Here is an 18,307-nt window from a genome sequence, read left to right on the forward strand (position 1 = left end):
GAGCCATCTCCGCTTCCCAGCGCTGGCAGGTGGCCCAGGGCAGACGGGGTTTAAGGTCTTACTGAGCTAGCCAAGGAGGCCGTTCTGCTGCCCCAGCTCCAGCCTGGCGCCAGGCCTTCACCACCACCCGCCAACCCCAGCCACCACTTCCCTTTTTAAAATGCCAGCTGACCCAAACGAAGCCTGGCTGGGACTGGCTCCCTGCAGCCCAGCTGCCTCCACCACTGCTCCTGCCCTGGGCTCCCAGCCCTAGGCTGGATCTGTCCTCCCCTGCCAGCTCAGGATCTCCACAGCACTGCCAGACACCTGCCTCCGAGCCGTCCCGGCTACTCCAGTCCTGGGCCGTGGCTAAGCAGATAGCTGCTGGTGCCCTGGTGGGGGGTGGGGAACTAACCTGGTCCAGCCACTCTCACCCCCCTGCACCATCCAGCCGCTTTATTCAGGTTGACGGTGGAGGCGGCTGCTCAGCTTGGGTCAGAGAACCATGCAGGATTCTGGCTGGGGGGTGGGTCAATAAACACAGCAGAGGCCAGCAGCCTTGTTCACATTTCAGGCGCTTTTATTAGATTTTACTTGCAGGGCTTCAATTAAGGTAACTCCGGTCCACACCCAACACGCACATCTCTGCAAGTCGAAGAGCACAGGAAAGCAAGAGCAGCTATGGCCCAGGAGATTGACACACAAACCCAGAGACGGACAGACAGCCGCCAGCCCTCCCAGCAAACACAGCCAGGGAGCAATCGACTACTCTTCAAACAGCAGCAGGATGGCACGAGAGACCCTTCAACTGCGAAGGGTAGAAACCATGTCACTCCTGCCAGCTGTTCATGGGTTGCAGTGAAGGGGGTGGGGTGCATTTGCACTGCCACAGAGAGTGCAGGGATGAGCTCTGAGAAGTCAAACTGTCTCCCCCTCCCCCCAGCTTGCCCACCCCACTACCAGCCTCCTGGAGAGGGGACAAGGGGGAGCCCCACCTGATGGGGTACCAAGGGTCTGTTTGACCCATTATGATCAGCCAGTCCTAGATCCCCTATCAGTCTGGGAGGAAACAAGCTCGCAGCATTATCCTGCCAACGGGACCCACTCCTCCCGTTCCAACCGAGCTGTTGATGGCAACCAGGGTTCTCTTTGGATAAGGAGAGAAAGGGCCTCTCTGAACAGCTGGGAAGGGGTTCCTTACAATGCAGGACAGGAAACGCTGGGGCGTTTGAGTGAGCACAGTTGGAGAGAGGCAGCGAGCCCCAGGGGCCGGGTGCTACTCTGGGAATGGCAAACAGGCCAAAATGCTGCAGTGGGGTCGCAAAGGGTCAGACCCCCCCAGCAAGATTCGGGGAGGAGGAAAGGCAGGCTTTCAATGGCACTTCCCCATGCTAACAGACGCGTCTAGCCTGGGCTCAGGGGCTGGCCAGCTGGGATGCTATTAAGGTCACTAATGTGCAAGCAGAGGAAGAACAAGACCTGCAATTCTGCCCCAGTGTGGTTAAAAACAGGAGCAGCAGCAGCCGCCACTGGTCTAAATGTAAAGGGAGAGCAGTGAGTGGTGATTTAGTGGGAGACCTGCCCACTGTGGCCTGGACCCCACAAACACCCCTGCTGTGGCCCCCAAGGCCAGCTCTGAACGTCAGGCACTAAAGAGCAGCTATCGAGACTGGATTGCTGCGAGGAGATCCAGGCAAGTTGGAAGGATGGAACATGCTGCATGTTTGCTTTGGGGCTCATTTCGCTCCAGTGGAGCGGATCAGCTGCTGAAAACAAGGGTGTGGGGCTCTTCCCTTTGCTTGGGCACCTGGGTTCTGGCTGCAGGACTGGGGCTAACTACCAAGCAGCCAAAAGGAAAAGAAGCCAGCCCAGGCCTGGGGGGGGTCTAATGCAGAACGGGTGCCTTGTCTGTGCTGGAGCCAGGCCCTGCACTTGCTAATGCAAAGCAGACTTGCAAGTTACATTCGCTTCCTAAGTGCCAGAGCCTCACTCTGTAGGGGGGAGATGGCCAAGGAAAGCAGCTCCTCCAAGGCAGCCCCCAAGGGACTACACAGTGGCTGGCAGATGGAGGAGACGGCACTAAATGCAAGGCTGTGGTAACAGAAGGAGCATGCACTGTGTTGCTGTGCCCGGCTTGCACCCTATGATGGGCTGTGTCCTTAAGGGAGAAAAGCGTGAGTGAAAGGATGCCTGCTCCACAGAGCTGGGGCAGCTGCCCCCATGGGCCCAGGCTGCCCACCCACTGCTTTAACAAAAGCAATAAGCCAAGGTGCCAGCCCCACCTCTGGTCTGGGACAGCGAGCTCCCTCTGCTTGTTTGTTGGCCCTTGGGAGATCTAGCAAGCAGGGGCAGACCCAGCCCACCCCGCCCCGCACGCCCTTTCAAGCAGGATGTCATGGCCGTAGGCAGGGGAGAGCCAAGACGCGACTGCCAAATCCGCTTTGTGGAGAGAGGCAGCTCACCGTGCTCCTGGGCTGCAGTGAGGGGTCACCCAGGAGGGACAGGGCTCTTGGGTACACAGAGAGATGCCAGCTCTCCTCTCGGATGCCAAGACGACCATAAGCACTGCGGATGAGTGCTGGGGCTTGGCAGCTTTGCTCCTGGCCCAGCGCTGGTGCTCATTGTATGTTCTCCGGCTGCAGACCATTTAGTCAACGCTGTAATTAGGGTGGAGGCTCAGCCGAGTCAGGCACCGAGGGCTACAGAAAACTACTGGAGAAGAGCTGACCGCAGAGAGACAAACCAGGCATCGGAGGAGGAGCGCTGGGGAGGGTGGACAGTGATCCCCTGCTAAGAGCGGCTGTAGGACCAAGCCATGCCTACAGCATCACTTCCTCCCAGGCCATCTTCTGTGCTAAGGTTGCTGGGACAGGGGAGCTGCACATCATGCAAGCTATTAGAGGGAGGTCAGCCCCTTGCTGCCATGCACCTGTGGAGATGGCCAGCCCAGCCTCCCCGCTTTGCCTTGCACACCGGAGCTCGCTCAGCTCAGAGGGAGAAGCAGCTGCCGTCGAACAGGATCAGCCTCCGACAGCAGCACAAAGCCTAGAGAGCGCCCCGGAGATGGCAGGCTAGCCAGTCAGAGGACGACAGCGTAGGGAGATCTCGGGGGAGCTGAGTGTGTGGACACTGAAGCGAAGGGTCTTCTCATGCCGGGCTAACAGTGTGGGGCGTTCCAGCTTCCAGATGAAATCCCACCAGCAGCCAGCCTGCCTCCCCTCCCTATTGCTAGGCCCCGGAAAGGACAGTGCCGAGAGTCCTGCAATCGGAGACACAGACATGGCAGCCCCCCCTCACGCGGTCTGCCCCTTGTGGCGCATCGTTACAGGGGAGGGGGCCATGAGAAACCATCCTGCTTTTTAACGGGTTTGCCTCTGTATTTTTAAGTCTGCCCCTAGCTCCAAGCAGCAGGGGCTAGGTCCTGGGGAGGCTGCACATCTCGCAGTGGCCCGTGCCAGGCTGGTTCATGAAGGTGCAGTGTTGGCAAGCCCACATGGCTGAGGATGCAGGATGTGTTGAACTGCCCATGGCACCATATTCATGGAGCCCCGAGACTTGGACTCCAACTGTGCCTGTAAGGGGGAAACAGAGCAGAGGTCAAGGCTGGGAAGAGGGGAGGAGTGAGGTGGGAGGGGGCCTGACCCTGGGACCTCAGAGTCTAAAACCAGCAGTCTTTTCTGCCTCAGCTTAGAGGCCAGAGAAGCTCATGGTACTAAACCTGCATTCCCCAGGCCTGGGCCTTTGCACCCAGACAGCGGGCTGGGTTCTGTGCTAAGTGTCAGCATTAGCAGGTGTCTGACCAAACGGGCTGGGTCATTGCATGACAGGCTGCTTGCTGCTGTGATGTCACAACACCTACCACGGGCAGGAGACTGAGGCAGACAAGGGCACACACAGATTTCAGTACCTCTGTCTCTCAGATCTAGGATTGGCTCAGGTAAATCAGGCCAGCCTAACAGTATTCAGACCAGCGATTCCAGGGCCACCTCCCTGCCACAGAGCACGAGGATTGGGGGTCTCTGCTTCACGCCACAGCCCTCCAGTGGCGCTCCTGACTTTGGCCCAGGAGGTGGGTACTGCTTGGGCCCCCAGGGCTCTGAGCCCCTGCAGGCCTTGGGAGCCAGCTCATTCCCACACTCTGTCCCCTGTGGGAGCACGGCTGTGCCATTCGGCAGCCAGCCCAGGCAAACCGCTTCATTACCCCCCGTTGCTGGTCCGGAAGGAAGATGTGACTCAGTCACAGGATTCTGTGGACTCACTACAGAGCTGTTCAATGGTGGCCCATTGCTCCGATTTCTTCCAGGTCTGCGCCAGCTCCTCGTTCCTGGTCCTCACTGCCTCCAGCAGCAAGCTGATGCTGTCCTGTACGAGAGTGCACACAAGTCTCAACCAGCACACATGGACCAGGGCTGTGCTCCTGCAAGCCCCTGCCCCCCCCGCACTCCAAGCTCCATAGTGAATTTATTCCCCAGTGGCTGCCAGGAATTCTAAAAAAAAGCCCAAACCCTTTAGTTTGATCTTTCACCCTTTTACAAAGGTGCCATTCTGGGGACACAAGCAAGCGGACCCTCCCTGCTTCTAGTTTCTCCCCAGGGCTGACATACACCCTGACACTTGGCCAAACAGAAGCTAGAGCAATTAATTCAGGGCATGTCTATATCAGATCAGATGATCACTGTGGTCCCTTCTGGCTTTACAATCTATAAATGAATATATGCTGGAGCCAAAAGTCACTTGTTGCACCCCTCTGCACAGAAAAGTGGGCCAGAAGTATCTAGTAACTTTGTATTAATGTTAGGCTGTAAAACTTAGCAGGATTGGATGAAACCACCATACACCTAATCAAGAAACGGAGCCTTTACTCAAGAGGTCCAGGGCTGGAATAGCAGGAGGGCTTGGACAATAGTTTTGAGGTGTATCGGTAGGTTTACACAGGGGAAACTTGTATGGTGCCTACCTACATTAGGTCTGGCTCTAGCCATCTCATTTCAGAAGCACTAGATCACCTGTAGGGAGTTAAAACTGCCAGTCCACCGGCCCCCCTGAATGGCAGCTGCTGCCCATTGCTGCAGTGAACCTGCAAGTGAGCTAAGGCTCACTGACACTTTTATCACAAAGAAAAAAAGAAAAAATTCTGGACAAAATTCTGAACGCAACACACACAAAATTCCCCTGATTGGTCCTGATCTCCAGCTGCCCACTGGCAGCCCAGCTGGGCTACACATGCTCAGTTTGTGGAATTCTCAAAGCTTCTGGAAAACACATGGCTTTTCTTGTTGGTCTGTTATTTACAAATGGGAAAATATGAGTGGTGCAGATGTTAATGGAGGGCCTGATACGCAGCCAAGCTCCTAGTGCCAAGCCAATACAGCCAGAGCTGCAAAGACAGGAAGTCGTTGTCCTGGAAGAGATTTGGTGAGACTGATCTTGTTATCATTATAACAGGAATTCTGATTCCGATACTTTTAAACCCTTCCAGCTACCCGAGCCGGAGCCACGTGGCTGTATCCAGCCCGGGACCCTGCTCTCACAGCCACCACCATGCAGAGGCTGAGCAGGGACTTCCAGAACTCAGACAAATCTAGCTCCTTACCACCAACCAAAAGGGTCATTGAGAAGGAAAGACAGTTGCCAAGCTGCATTTTCTCAGCAGGAACTGCAGAGAAACCAGCACACAAGCTGGGTCTGAGAACTCAGATTGGGCGCAACAGACACACGGCGCTTTCCACCGCACACGCGACTGATGCTTCTGCCTTGATTCTGGAGGAGGAGAAGGTCAGTGCCAGTCTGTCATGTGATGCTTGCTGCGAGCCCTGTCTGCCTTTGTCATTAGCCAAAATCATTATCTTCGATTACATACCTGCAGAGGCATGACCTCATTGGTGACCAGAAAAAGGAGCAGATGGAAATCAGAGATGATGTCTAGGAAAACAGAGGAAGTGTTTTGAGATAGGTACGTGGCCAAGCTGTGGAAGTCCTGCAGAGATTGGAAAGGGGAAGAAAAACAATCCAGAAGTCATATTTCCTTACCCCAATGTGATAACTTGATTTTTCCATTCAGATACACTGACAAAGATGATATTGGTAAAATTCCTTCCTCTATCAATAGACACAATTGCGATGCTCACTGACATCATGAAATCAGAGAGCCTTGCAGACTGAACTGCAGCTTTTCACATTTCCAGAGAAAGGGAATCTGGAATGATTTAGACATCTGAAAGACCCCAGGGCATAGAGAGCTGAGCCCAGACACTGGAGCACTCGGAATGGCAGCAAGTCAGAGAGCACCATCTCAGAGCCACGCCAGTTTGGGGCAGTGAAGGAACAGGGGCCATGGGAAGATAACGTCCCAGTGGAATCTTGGTGCCCCAGTCCGGAATGACAGTGATCTGGCTAGCAGGGTCATGCCCTCTGAAGCCTCCATCAGCCAGTTGCGCTGAAGTGGAGTAGGCTCGCCAGGTGCAGAAGAGACCAATGTGTCACAGCAAGGGGGAGAAGGCCAGGGTCAGGGGTGAGGAATCCTCTAACTGTACAGTCACAATGCCCGCACAGCACTGACTATTCTACTACACAGCAAAAACCCTGACCTGCTAAGTGATACATTCTAGTTGCCTCTCTCACAGCTTCTGCAGGAGTTTGTGTTTGTGCAGGGACTATTCACTTCTGATTCATTTTATGTCCAACTATTTCAGAAGAAATCTTTGCTACTTTCCACGCAGATCCCTTTTGAGAGGGACAGACCATTACTATTACCAAGTAACCCAAAATGCCTGCTGATTTTGCCAGCTCACATGTGGCTTGGGTAATTTGATAGCTGCCTCCTTCTGTAATGAACAGTTCAGCTTTTTAAAACCATTCCACAAAAGCAGCCAGCATTCTTGGTGTCAGCACTAAACCCAGGAGCCACTGTAGGCCCTGCATGTTGTTTGACCCACCCCTAGCAGTGTGGTAAAGCAGTGCAGTTTGTCACATACAGGATGCACTCTTAACTGATTCTTGATCAAACAAACACCATGGAACTGGCAGCTCCTTTTTAGAAGTTACTTGCAAGAGGCAATTCTTGGCAAGCAAAAAGGCCTCATTCATATCATTGGGATGGGTGCGGATTGGCACATCCAGAAGGGATGATTTATAGAGAGGTGCAAAGCATTCAGAGAGGGAAGTTTTGCTGAGCATATTGCCAAGTGTGGATCAAACTATGAGGAGACAGCTCAATGGAACAGCTGCTGCAGTCTCTCCACTGCTGTTCCCTTTCAGAGGGCTTAGTGTAAGGGACACATTGAGAAGATTACATACATGTGTATGATTGTCTCCTACCTGTACACACACTTTAAAGCATTCCTTACCTGAGTTTCTCCCAGCACGTCACGGTTCTCAATAGGGAACGGATTTTGAGAAATAGAAAACGTGTAAACTGGATCCTTGGGGAAAGTTGTGGTAATCTAAAAATCCAAGGAAGAGCTATTAGAGCACAGTGCTGGGATGCTGAGTAGACAGGCCAGGCCTGGTTCCCAGGCACCGGAGACCTAGGCCCACTGCCTCCGATAGCTGAGAAACGCCATGCACCTCACAGCGCAGCCTTCAGCCATGAAGGTCACACAGTGATTATTAGGTGGAACTTCCACAGCCTTTTTCCCATTTCCAAGGAGATTTGATCAACACTTCCTTTTTCCAGGCCGGCCCCAGCATTCATAAACACAGTGAGCATGGCATCCAACTCTCTCCTGAAAATGTGCAGGCTCACATAGCCTGTGGAAGCACAGCAGACCTCCCCCCCACTGATCCGACAACTGTGCGTCTGAGGCTGGCGACTTGGACCTGGCTCTTTTTATGCATTGGAAAAATTACACTGAGGAGATTGGATTAGAGAGGAACAGGGAGGCATTACTGAAATCTGCAGCTGGGACTTGGGGCTGTCTGAGAAACAAAGCTGGAGTTCTCCCAGATCACTTCTCCAAATACAAGATTTTCTCTGCACGACAGGCAGTAAAAGCACTGAAGCAGATACAAGCTTTTATCCAAATGGTAAGTGACTTCCCCAACTGCTTAAGCATCCAAGTAGGATCTCCAGCCCGTCTCTAAACTTGTGCACCTTTCTGCCACTGGGATCAGCCATTCCAGCAAAGGACGAGGCCCCTCTCTGATGCAGGGTTTCCAAGTCTCCTCCTAATCTTGGAATCGCCTGCCATCGATACGCTCTTTGGTCAGCTAGCCCAGGCCCCCCAATACCGTCACTGGGTTGGTGGGGACTTCGCCAGACGCAGGGGAGAAAATGGCTCAGAAACCACATGCCTTCCATGCGAGCAAGTGGGCTCCTAAGTTCTTACGGGTGGAACTGAGCCATGTAGGGCTCAAACAAACACTTTGCTGTCCGCTTCTGGCCTTGTGCATTTTGTTAAATTGAGCTTTGCACACACTATCCTGGGACTCACTAATATTCCTCCTCTTTGCTGCTGACATCACTTGGAAGGAGGGTGGTTGGTGGGCCAGAAGAACCGGTGGGCAGGCAAGGTGCCTTCGTACTCTGATTCTATGGCTATTGAAGTCTTATAAACAAAGAGCTTTTCAATCAGGGATGTGTGCGGTTTGTAGTTGACACCAAAGGTGTAGAAATAACATCCATTGCAATATTAGCCAGAAAAATACTTGGTTAGGGGTTTTGTTTTTATTTTATTTTTTAAAAAGATGCTTCAGAAATTCAGTTTTCATCATTCCAGACTCCTCCTAAGGGCATGTTCTGTCAATCTGTTTTCATCTTAATTACACCCCAGGTAGTCCAAAACCAGATGCCTTTACTGCAGGGGTAATAAATACATTCCTGTGCTGTCAATTGGAATGGGCTCCACACAATGGGTCCCATTGTTCCAAACGCAATACTTCACTGCAGGAATCACGTGTCAAAGTCTTCAGCCCAAACGCAGCTTTGACAAGTAACCCCACGGAAAAAAAAAAAAAAAACAAAGAGGAAGAGCAAGTGTTTGGTTTCCAGTCCACCTGCTTCCCCACATCTGGGGTTTCCTGGGGCAGTGCTTGGGACATTTGTATTCATGCTAGCACCAGCTGGAGTGGACCAGTCGCTTTGAATGGATTTAATTATTAGTGGCACCACCTCCACTCCCGCAATATTTTCTGTCATCTGAATTATCTGCCTCACAGTCTCCCATCCAGGAAAGGCCCCCATTAAAATTGAAAGACAGTGGCAGAATTTTACCGCTGCTCCCAAGTGCGTTGGCAGGCAGGGCTCTCAGACCAATTGCCCTTTGGCTCCCAACACTCAAGGATGCATAGCCCAAGAAACAACACTGCTCCCTGGGGGGACACATTCAGTGGTGGGCAGATGGGACCTGAACACAGAACTGCAACTAGGATTCAGTCTCCAGAATGAAAGCAATAGGAACTGGCAATGAAGGAGCTGTAGGCCTTTTCATAGTACAAACCCAGCTTGCTCATCACTGGAATGAGCAGTGTTCTTAATCACTGCTACAAAAGAGACAACTGGAGCTTTCTAATTAGCTCCCAGTGATTTAATGACCAGCATATCCATGGGGCTTACTGCTTCCTTCATTTGATGGATAAATTCTGTTTCATAACAGCAATAAGACACTCCAAGGGGTGCCTTTTGGAGAAGTAAATGCATTTCTCTGGCACCACATCACCACCCACCCCAGAGTGTTGCACTCACACAAAAGCATGCTGACTGCTGCACTCTCAGGTTGAAAGAGTTGTTTAAAGAAAGTAAACTTGAGTTAAAACCTTCAGACTTTGTGGACTTTTCAGAAGGTTCGGTGGTGCAAAAGGAACTCTGCCTCAGTACTGCAGCGAATACTTACATCTATGATTAGGTACTCAACAGGGAGCGGGCGAGCCAGCTGAGTGATCTCGTTGCCAAATTTGTCTATGTCCTGGAATAAGAAGAGCACAGTTAGTGAACTGGAGGGAACGGATGTAGACCATATGGATCCCTGAGCTGGAACACCCAGACAGATTCGGGGCTTTTAAGCTATTGGGGCTGGTTTGCAGATTTATCAAAGACACAGACAGCTATTCATTTTCCTCTGTTGTGTGGTAAGTTATGGTCGAAGGGCAGATGTGTCGCTGTCCCTGCAGTTGAGGCGACACTGGACACAATAGCTGCCCTTCGAATAGCGTCCCTGCTTCTCGGATAATTCCACCCCAGATCTCAGTTGATGTTTGAAGCAGACCAGCCCAAAGGTGCTGTATTCATAACGAAATGTCCTCTTTACACCACAGCTGGACACAAAGCTGACTTTCTACATAGGCTGAACAGTCAGGTCAACGTGCTGGAGTCTCCACTCAAATTAAATGCGCTCGTGCCCAGCAGGGTCTATTCAGGGCCATTGGAAAACCAGCCATTTTTTCTTAAATACACAGAGCTGGAAAAGCCACACAACCTGCCAAAGCCTAAACTTGTTTTGCTTTGTCACATGAATTGAACATAAAGTTTAATTATGAAGAAAAATGGCCAGCATATGTTCATTAATCATGAAATGACAATTAGACTTGATTTATGTCAAACACGGTGAGTTCAAACAGCTTCAGAAATAAATGAATAAGAACTGACTCTTTTCATTACAGATTCTGTAAGAGGGGACTGTATTTTCTACCTAAATCATCCCTTCACGTGATATACATCATTCATCAAGCCACACATAAATCACACATTCATGATTTCCAGTCACAGACCTTATGGAAAAGTTCACATTTGCTGAGCTTTCTCAGAGTGGCTGGTAGGCAGAGCCCATGGCAGTTACGCAGACTCATACATGGCTCTCGCCCCAGCACACACGCAGACTCATACATGGCTCTCGCTCCAGCATGCTCCATTTACTTCCTGGGGAACGCTGTAAAAAGGCCATGAAATTTGTCCCTCAGCTCCACACTGCAAACAGAGGGAGTGTCTTCTGGGGTTTTGTGAAGAACTCCTAAAACAGAGCCAGGAAGCAAAACACTTCACAGAGACACTCATGGATAACAAAAAGAAAAGGAGTACTTGTGGCACCTTAGAGACTAACAAATTTATTAGAGCATAAGCTTTCGTGAGCTACAGCTCACTTAGTATTCAGAGTAGCAACCGTGCATCAGATGAAGTGAGCTGTAGCTCACGAAAGCTTATGCTCTAATAAATTTGTTAGTCTCTAAGGTGCCACAAGTACTCCTCTTCTTTTTGCGAATACAGACTAACACGGCTGCTACTCTGAAACCTGTCATGGATAACACTGTCCCTTTAAAAGTTACATTTTCTGGCTTTGAATATGCTGCTACGCTCCCACTAGTGACATTTCTCAGTTACTCTAGTACAGTGATTCTCAACCTATTTACCACTGTGGGCCACATATGTAGCTTTCTATGTGTTACGTGGGCTGCATTCACACAATATATATACATAATATATACATATACACACTACCTGTATGGCCCTGCGGGTGTCACATGGGCCGCAGCGGTGTGCTGATTGGTCAGCAAGCAGCCCGCAGGTTGAGAACCACTGCTCTAATATTTCTGTATCAGAAACATGCAGCACTGTAACCAGCACCCCCTGCTGCCGCTCTGGACAGTCCCCACACGCTCAGTCAGTCACATGCTCAAGCATGCTTTGGCACGCTACTTTCTTTGTAAAAAGAAAAGGAGTACTTGTGGCACCTTAGAGACTAACAAATTTATTAGAGCATAAGCTTTCGTGAGCTACAGCTCACTTCATCGGATGCACAGCTGCTACTCTGAATACTTTCTTTGTAGAAGCCAATGGCACCCGTAACGCCATGTGTCCCTGGAAATAGTTCCCCCTTTGTAGAATCAACTGTCCCGTCTTTGAAGTTTCCTTTATAAGTAATTCTGATAAGAATCATTTCTCCTTGAACGTGACAGGTTGTTGGCCCCCTGGTTATTTTAGCAACAAGCCTGGTTGCTTGTGGCCTTAGATCTCCCTGGCTCTGACAGCAGCAGCAGCAGCAGGAGATGTGGAGCCTTTTCAGAGGGATCACAGGGCCCGAAAGCCAGCCTGAGTGCAGATCTCAGCAATACTGCAAGGATTAGGAATCAAATCCAATCAAGCTACATCAGTTTCCCAAACACTCTCCTGCCCCTGCAAGAAAGAACCTGCAACAACTCACACATAATTAGCCCATCTGGAATTCATTTTCAAATCTAATTAAGTTCTAATATGCAGAAACATTTTTCCAGCACCTGTTCGCTTTAATCTTTCCCTCTGGGGATTTCCATGTTAAAAGCCTTCTTTTTAATGTCATGCTACTAAGGCTTGAAAGATATTTTCTAAAATTGTTACTACCAAATTGACACCTAACATCCCCCAGCTAAAGGAAGGGTCTGTGCCTCCCTCCTTGTGGAATGAAGTAGGCACCTTCCTCCTCCCCACAGGTACAGTTTTATTAGGCAGTTACATTTTATAGCCCTAACAAATGTCAAGCTGGGAGGATTGCTACGAGATCACTCCAAATTTGGCAGTCACCAGAGCCCTAGCAGCCTTTATCCACATATGTGGTACGCTATTACTGTAACTCAGGACTCAGGGATTCCCAGTGCCACACGCTCTGCTTAGCAGCCAAGCTTCCAAACGGAGGGCAGCAAGGAGTTAATGAAGGCTCAAATTCTACTCGCTGTCTGGACAAGAATCAAACAATAGACCCCAGAGGAATTGGGCAATGAATCTTACGAGAGACAGGAGCGGAGATCAGCTCCCGCAATCCCAACATTTTGAAACAGTTTGACCTAATGGTACTGCAGCTTTGTCTCCCAACAGGAAAATGATTAATTCATCAGCGCGGAGAAATAACCATTAACCAAGGAAGTTACTCTCAACTTTCTTATGCTTCTGCTGGCAAGCTGGCTGCAGGGCTTGCAATATGGACAGGGCAGCTCAGGAAGAGTTCAGATTCTCAGTCGCTATGGACCAACGTATGTAAAATCAACCACGCACTAAGGGTGAGGGCAATACTCCAAACTCTCCTTTGCCATGATGCATACAAAAAAAACTTGACAGCAATATGGATGCTAGTCATCTGAGACCACCTACCATGCTGCCCAATATCATCCCCCTTGTATTCCCCTCTCCGTCTGTATACACGTATTGTCTCTTGTCTACCACTTAGATTGCCCTTGCAACAGGGACTGTCTCTGTGTTCTGTGTTTGTACAGCGCCTAATACCATGGGGTTCTGGTCCTTGACTGGGGCTCCTGGGGTCTACGTACAACTAATAAACAACAACAAATGGACCAGGGCTCCTTATTCTCCAAGGGAAGAACCTTTTAATATGGAGACTCATTGACACTGATGATATTCTCCCTCATGATCAGATCTTCCCTGAGTTTACGCTGCTTATGTTGCTTTGGAGTTAGACCAAGTTTTTGGGTAGACGATGACTTAGCTCCTACACAGCTCTTTTCGCCTGTAGATCTCAGAGTTACACTACGAAGGTAAGCGTCATCCTCGTGTCACAGATGGGAAATCTGAGGCAGAGGTGAAGAGACCTGCCTACGCTCACACAGCAGGTCAGTGACAGCACTGGGAGCAGAACCCCGGAGAGTCCTGACTCCCTGTGCAGTGTCCTCTCTACTAAGCCACGTTGCAGTCTCCCACAGGGATATTTCTGAGACTGAAGGAAGCCCTTCCCAGCGCCAACACTCACAGTCTGGAGAAGGCCAATACAAGTGGTTATTAGTAGCATATTACATGCACACGCTTCCTCTTAGCGCAGACTTAGCAACAGACTTTTCACTTCCCATCACAATGGCATTCTAATGAGAACACACTCACTCAAGATGCTGTAAAAATCCATGGGGCCTACTTTGGATTATTTAATCTTATTTAAATTGCTATGGGCACAGAACTAGCCAATTTTCTGAACTATGCTAAGGACTGCCATGTGCTTTTTACTCACTTAGAGGCAGAAGCGCTTCCTGGTACAGACCAGGTGGCTACTATAGGACAGCTCTCTCCTACCAGCTGAGACAGGGTGACCTTTGAACATCTATCAAGTCTCTCGCTGCTGGGAACTCTCTGCATGTGGCAAGCTTTTGCAAGAAGAATAAACCCAGTGTCCTTCCATCCTCCCCCACAACTATCCGTGGCTGGGGACAGAGGACTCTATATTCAAGGAAGCTCCTCCCACAAAACAAAGGCATGCACAAGAGGAGAACCTTTGTGGTATGCGGTTTGTTAAGATTAAGATGGAAACACCCCCTGGTCCATTCTTTAGCCACTCTGAGCAATGGCCGGAAACAGCAGTCACCACAGCACCCTTCTGCAGGTTTTAAAGGAACAACAAAAACTGGATTGCAGAGCACTCTTTTCTCCACTTACGAGAACGTTCCTCCATGTTTTGGTTGCTCAGAGAATTCCCATCATCATAATCTGCAGGGATTCCTCTAACGAAGGCCAGAGGTGCAGTTGTGTTGTATGTAACAATTATCAGACTTTCAACTTTTACAGACAGGAGGAGAGGGAATTTATAAATTGAGCACCAGTAACACAGTCCAGTCCGAGACTGGTATTGGGCTAGGAGAAGTTGGGGTTGGTAATCCCATTTGGCCTTAATAAAAAGCGGCAAAAAGCTGTCAAGTCACTCCAAGAGCTGGATGGAATGGGGTTTTCCAGAGCTTGAACTGAAACGAAAGTTGAACAGCTGACGCTTCTCGCGCTGACGCTACATGAAGTTGAGCAGTTGTCCAAATGCAAAGACCAAACCCACTGATCTCTGGCATGAGGGGAAATGTCCCTTTTGTAACACAAGTGTCATTAAAAAGGGCTTTAATCTTTCCCCATCCCAGAGCAAATTTCTTGGATATTAAAGCAGCAATAAAATGTAACACACGACAAGGATGACATCTTCTTGTTTGTGCTGAGATCCCAGGTATTTGCCTAAAGTTGACAGAAGAATCAAGTCCCACAAAAGTACCAACCCATGACTATTTAAATGCTTCAAAGGGTCCATAAAACTCAGAGCTCTTTTTTGCTCCATTTGATGAAATGTTGAGACATCCATGAAATAAGAGTCCTGCCGTGTTACCACCGACTCCAAGACAGTGCTGCAGCCTGGGGTTCGCTGGGGTGCACAACAAAATGACAGCTTGATAATGGAAAGCCATGAATTCTGCAGACTAGCTGAAGGCAGCTTGAAGAGTTTGCAGCATTCACACACAATGTGCAGCAATGGACCCAGGCACAAAGCACACAGATGACTGTAAGGATACATATACCATCAAATTTCCAAAGGTGCTGAGCACCCACCGCTCCCACTGACTTCAATCCGATTATCAGGCCCCCTATGTTTAAGTTACATTCATAGCTTAAGCAAGATGGATAGATGCACTTATTTACTTCCCGGAAATACACGAAAACAGTGAGGAGACAAAAGACAGAGAGCAGGGACTTCTAACCTATTAGGATAAACCCAAGCCTTCTGCAGTCCTGATACAAAGTGGAATTTTTAGCCTGCCCATACTGCTGGAAAATGAACTAAGGAGGAGGTTAACAATACCCTGGTCTCTCGTGCTAGAGGAGAGAATGGTTATCATAATTACAGCCATTGTGTGTCTACATACTGAGAAGAGAGAGGGCCTTTGGCAGATTTGTGTGAAGTTCTATTGTTGAGAAGTGCTAACTAGTCTTTCTGCAACATTGTAATATAACAGAATGTTGCACTGCAACACCTGATAGTCCTCACTAATCCCGCACTTCGAACCACTGGGTTTACCAGTGGGATGGTTTTTCCTTTCGAGTTGATCACGATGAGAAAATTATTTAGAAGAGTAATTTATACTCCTGGTCCTGAAAGCCCCCGATTTTCACTCCACAACGCATTTACAGCTTTCAGACCCCATGGACTGAATATCCACTCAGAGAAAGCGCCATGCTGCCAGTGCTAATGGGATGGTTTCTGTGAGTAGCAGGGCAAGAGGCCAATATAAAGAGAAAGGTAAAGACAGACAGGAATCACAAGGCAAGCGGCTAAGGAAAAATACTTTGGTTTATGAAACAGAGCAAACCTGGTGCAATAAGTTTTCCTGTTTTCATGATATTTAAGACATGTCTACAGCTGATAGACCATTGAGGTAAGTCACACTCGTTCACATGGGAACCTTATTTTCAGCAACTGCTGTAACACACTGAGGGGCATACTAGCCTCTGACCCGTTCCACAAATGCATCTTGATGTGCGCCATACAAGAAAGCCTTGATGAGTGAAGAAAGCTGTTATTTTGCCTTGAAGCACCTCTTTGCCTGCTTGCCAGAGTCCTCGAACCTGTAACACTCTCACTAATTTCTCCCAGCTGTATGGCTTTGATCCCTGACATAAGCTTCTATTTCTGCAGCATTACTAATTCAGAGAAATTTCTTAAGTAATTTCAAAAGCATAGACAACACATACTAAGAGTAAAGATACAAGATCTTTTCCTTATGTGATGAGCAGATTGTAATACACTTGCCGCTTTATATTTCTCCAGTTTTACACAGATCACCTTTTCCTACTGGCAGGAATTTAAAATGCATCTACTCCTTTATGCAACTAGTGGAGACAGGAATTTAATAGTTTCCCCTCCCACATTCGGATGCTAAATTGTTCTATAAATATATTCCACACTACACAAACGTTGGCTTCTTGGTTCTCATCAAACCATCACAATAAACTTACATTAATATTGCCCCTTTCATCCTAAAGTGCTTTTCAAGCTGATACACACATTACATATATGGATTATTCTTTCTCACCAGCGAAACAGTCACCTGAGGTGAAATGTGGCAGCTGCTTAAGAGCCCACAGCAACCCTGCATGATAGCTTAGGGCAGGAAGCAAAAGGCTGAAGCGTAAAGGTAGACAGACTAATTATCAAGCTGGACATTGTCTGGTGACCACAGTGCTTGAGCATGGCTCCTGCTATCATGCTGACAGGAGTGGCCAGGGTGTTACATTACTAACCATCTTTGTCTTCTCACTGCAAGGCCAAATCTACTCAGGACTCTTGCTCCCAACAAAATGCATAAGCAATGCTTCGCCAAGATTGCTGTCACACACCCAGCGACTATGAGGTAGTGTCTCTGACCTCAGGCCTTTTTGCATTTAATGAAACCCAAATGGTCTTTAAAACCAGAAGTGACTAAGCTTCCCATCAGTTTAAAAATGTTCCAGAAAAAGTAAAGGTACTGGAGCCAAACATGTTTGAATTCAAAGGACAACTACACCCACCAGAGTGCCCCTCAAGCCTTCCTGAAGCACATAACGAAAAAGACAATTATGGGTAGGAGTTATAAAATATTTGAAATAATCTGAAGACTGACCCAATGATTCATGGAAATTTCCACAGAACGCTGGAGTAATTTGTGATCATTTCGTTTACCGCCATTGCTTCAGGTTAAAAAGTAGAGTTTTGAACTTGCTGGAACATACACTGGCTTCTTGTGACTCTGAACATCAGCACGCAGCATTCTGCAATGTCTCTGGACATGGAGACATGGGCTGTGGCCAATGCAATGGTCCTCCTTGACCTGAGCTGAGTCGTTGCTTTCTGAGATGGAACACTGCATGCGAGGATCAGCAGTCAGCAGGAGCTGCACCTTCACATTCAAGACAAGCGCAACTGCACCAGCTTTATTTATTCAAATTAGGTACAGCCCATGGCCTCCGACAAGGTGCCAGTGGGACCTTCAATTGGCCATTTGGGCATCCTTTGGGAATTGCCTGTATGCTGTTGGACTTGGAATGGACTTAGAATCAGCTTCATTGGTGAGAACACACTTTACAAGCACCACAAATGGGGAAAGACTGCTAGAGCAATGAAGAGATGTGGCTGGAAGGTGTTTCACAATTTCATGTGGCATCAGGGCAAGCCAATAGTGTGGTATTGACAGGAAAAAACTGTGCAGAGCAGCTCACCAATCAGCAGTTTCCTGATCTTCACTCAGCACCACTTTGGGGCACGCAAAAGTATCCCTGCAAAATTTGCTATTGGTGGTGTACGCTGCCCTCATTTTAACAGTGCCAAACAAGGTAGCCTGGCCTAGCCTACACTTAATGAACAGTCTCAAATATGACAGGAGGAAGTGTCACAAGCAGACCAGATCACGAACATCAGATATAAATAAACAAAGATGAGATAGCTGGCTTGGATGATGGATGACCAATTCGTTGGCAAGCATCTCTGTTAACTTAATTTTCTCCATCCTTGTTCGTGAAGCACCAAAACACAGCAAGAAGGATTTCTGAGAAGCAGCACCATTATTCTCACCGAGATCCTATTCTTACTTTTCCAACCCAATTCTGGAGAGGCAAGAGTTTGAAAAACTCTAGGAACAA

General features: G+C 48.8%; 1 protein-coding gene across 1 annotated transcript in view; it reads right to left on the reverse strand.

The window, feature by feature from the left end:
* Nucleotides 1-541: 541 nt before the first annotated feature.
* Nucleotides 542-18,307, reverse strand: part of NPLOC4 (NPL4 homolog, ubiquitin recognition factor) — a 43,238-nt gene continuing 25,472 nt past the window's right edge. Inside the window, exons 13-17 of the mRNA XM_038371706.2 lie at nt 9,810-9,881; nt 7,326-7,421; nt 5,840-5,956; nt 4,239-4,341; nt 542-3,551 (exon numbers count right to left, since the gene is read on the reverse strand). Of these exons, the coding sequence (XP_038227634.1) occupies nt 3,394-3,551; nt 4,239-4,341; nt 5,840-5,956; nt 7,326-7,421; nt 9,810-9,881 (546 nt within the window). The 3' untranslated portion in view covers nt 542-3,393. The remainder of the gene's footprint in view (nt 3,552-4,238; nt 4,342-5,839; nt 5,957-7,325; nt 7,422-9,809; nt 9,882-18,307) is intronic.

The sequence above is a fragment of the Dermochelys coriacea genome, chromosome 14 (assembly GCF_009764565.3).
Source record: "Dermochelys coriacea isolate rDerCor1 chromosome 14, rDerCor1.pri.v4, whole genome shotgun sequence".
In the NCBI taxonomy this organism is placed as follows: domain Eukaryota; kingdom Metazoa; phylum Chordata; order Testudines; family Dermochelyidae; genus Dermochelys; species Dermochelys coriacea.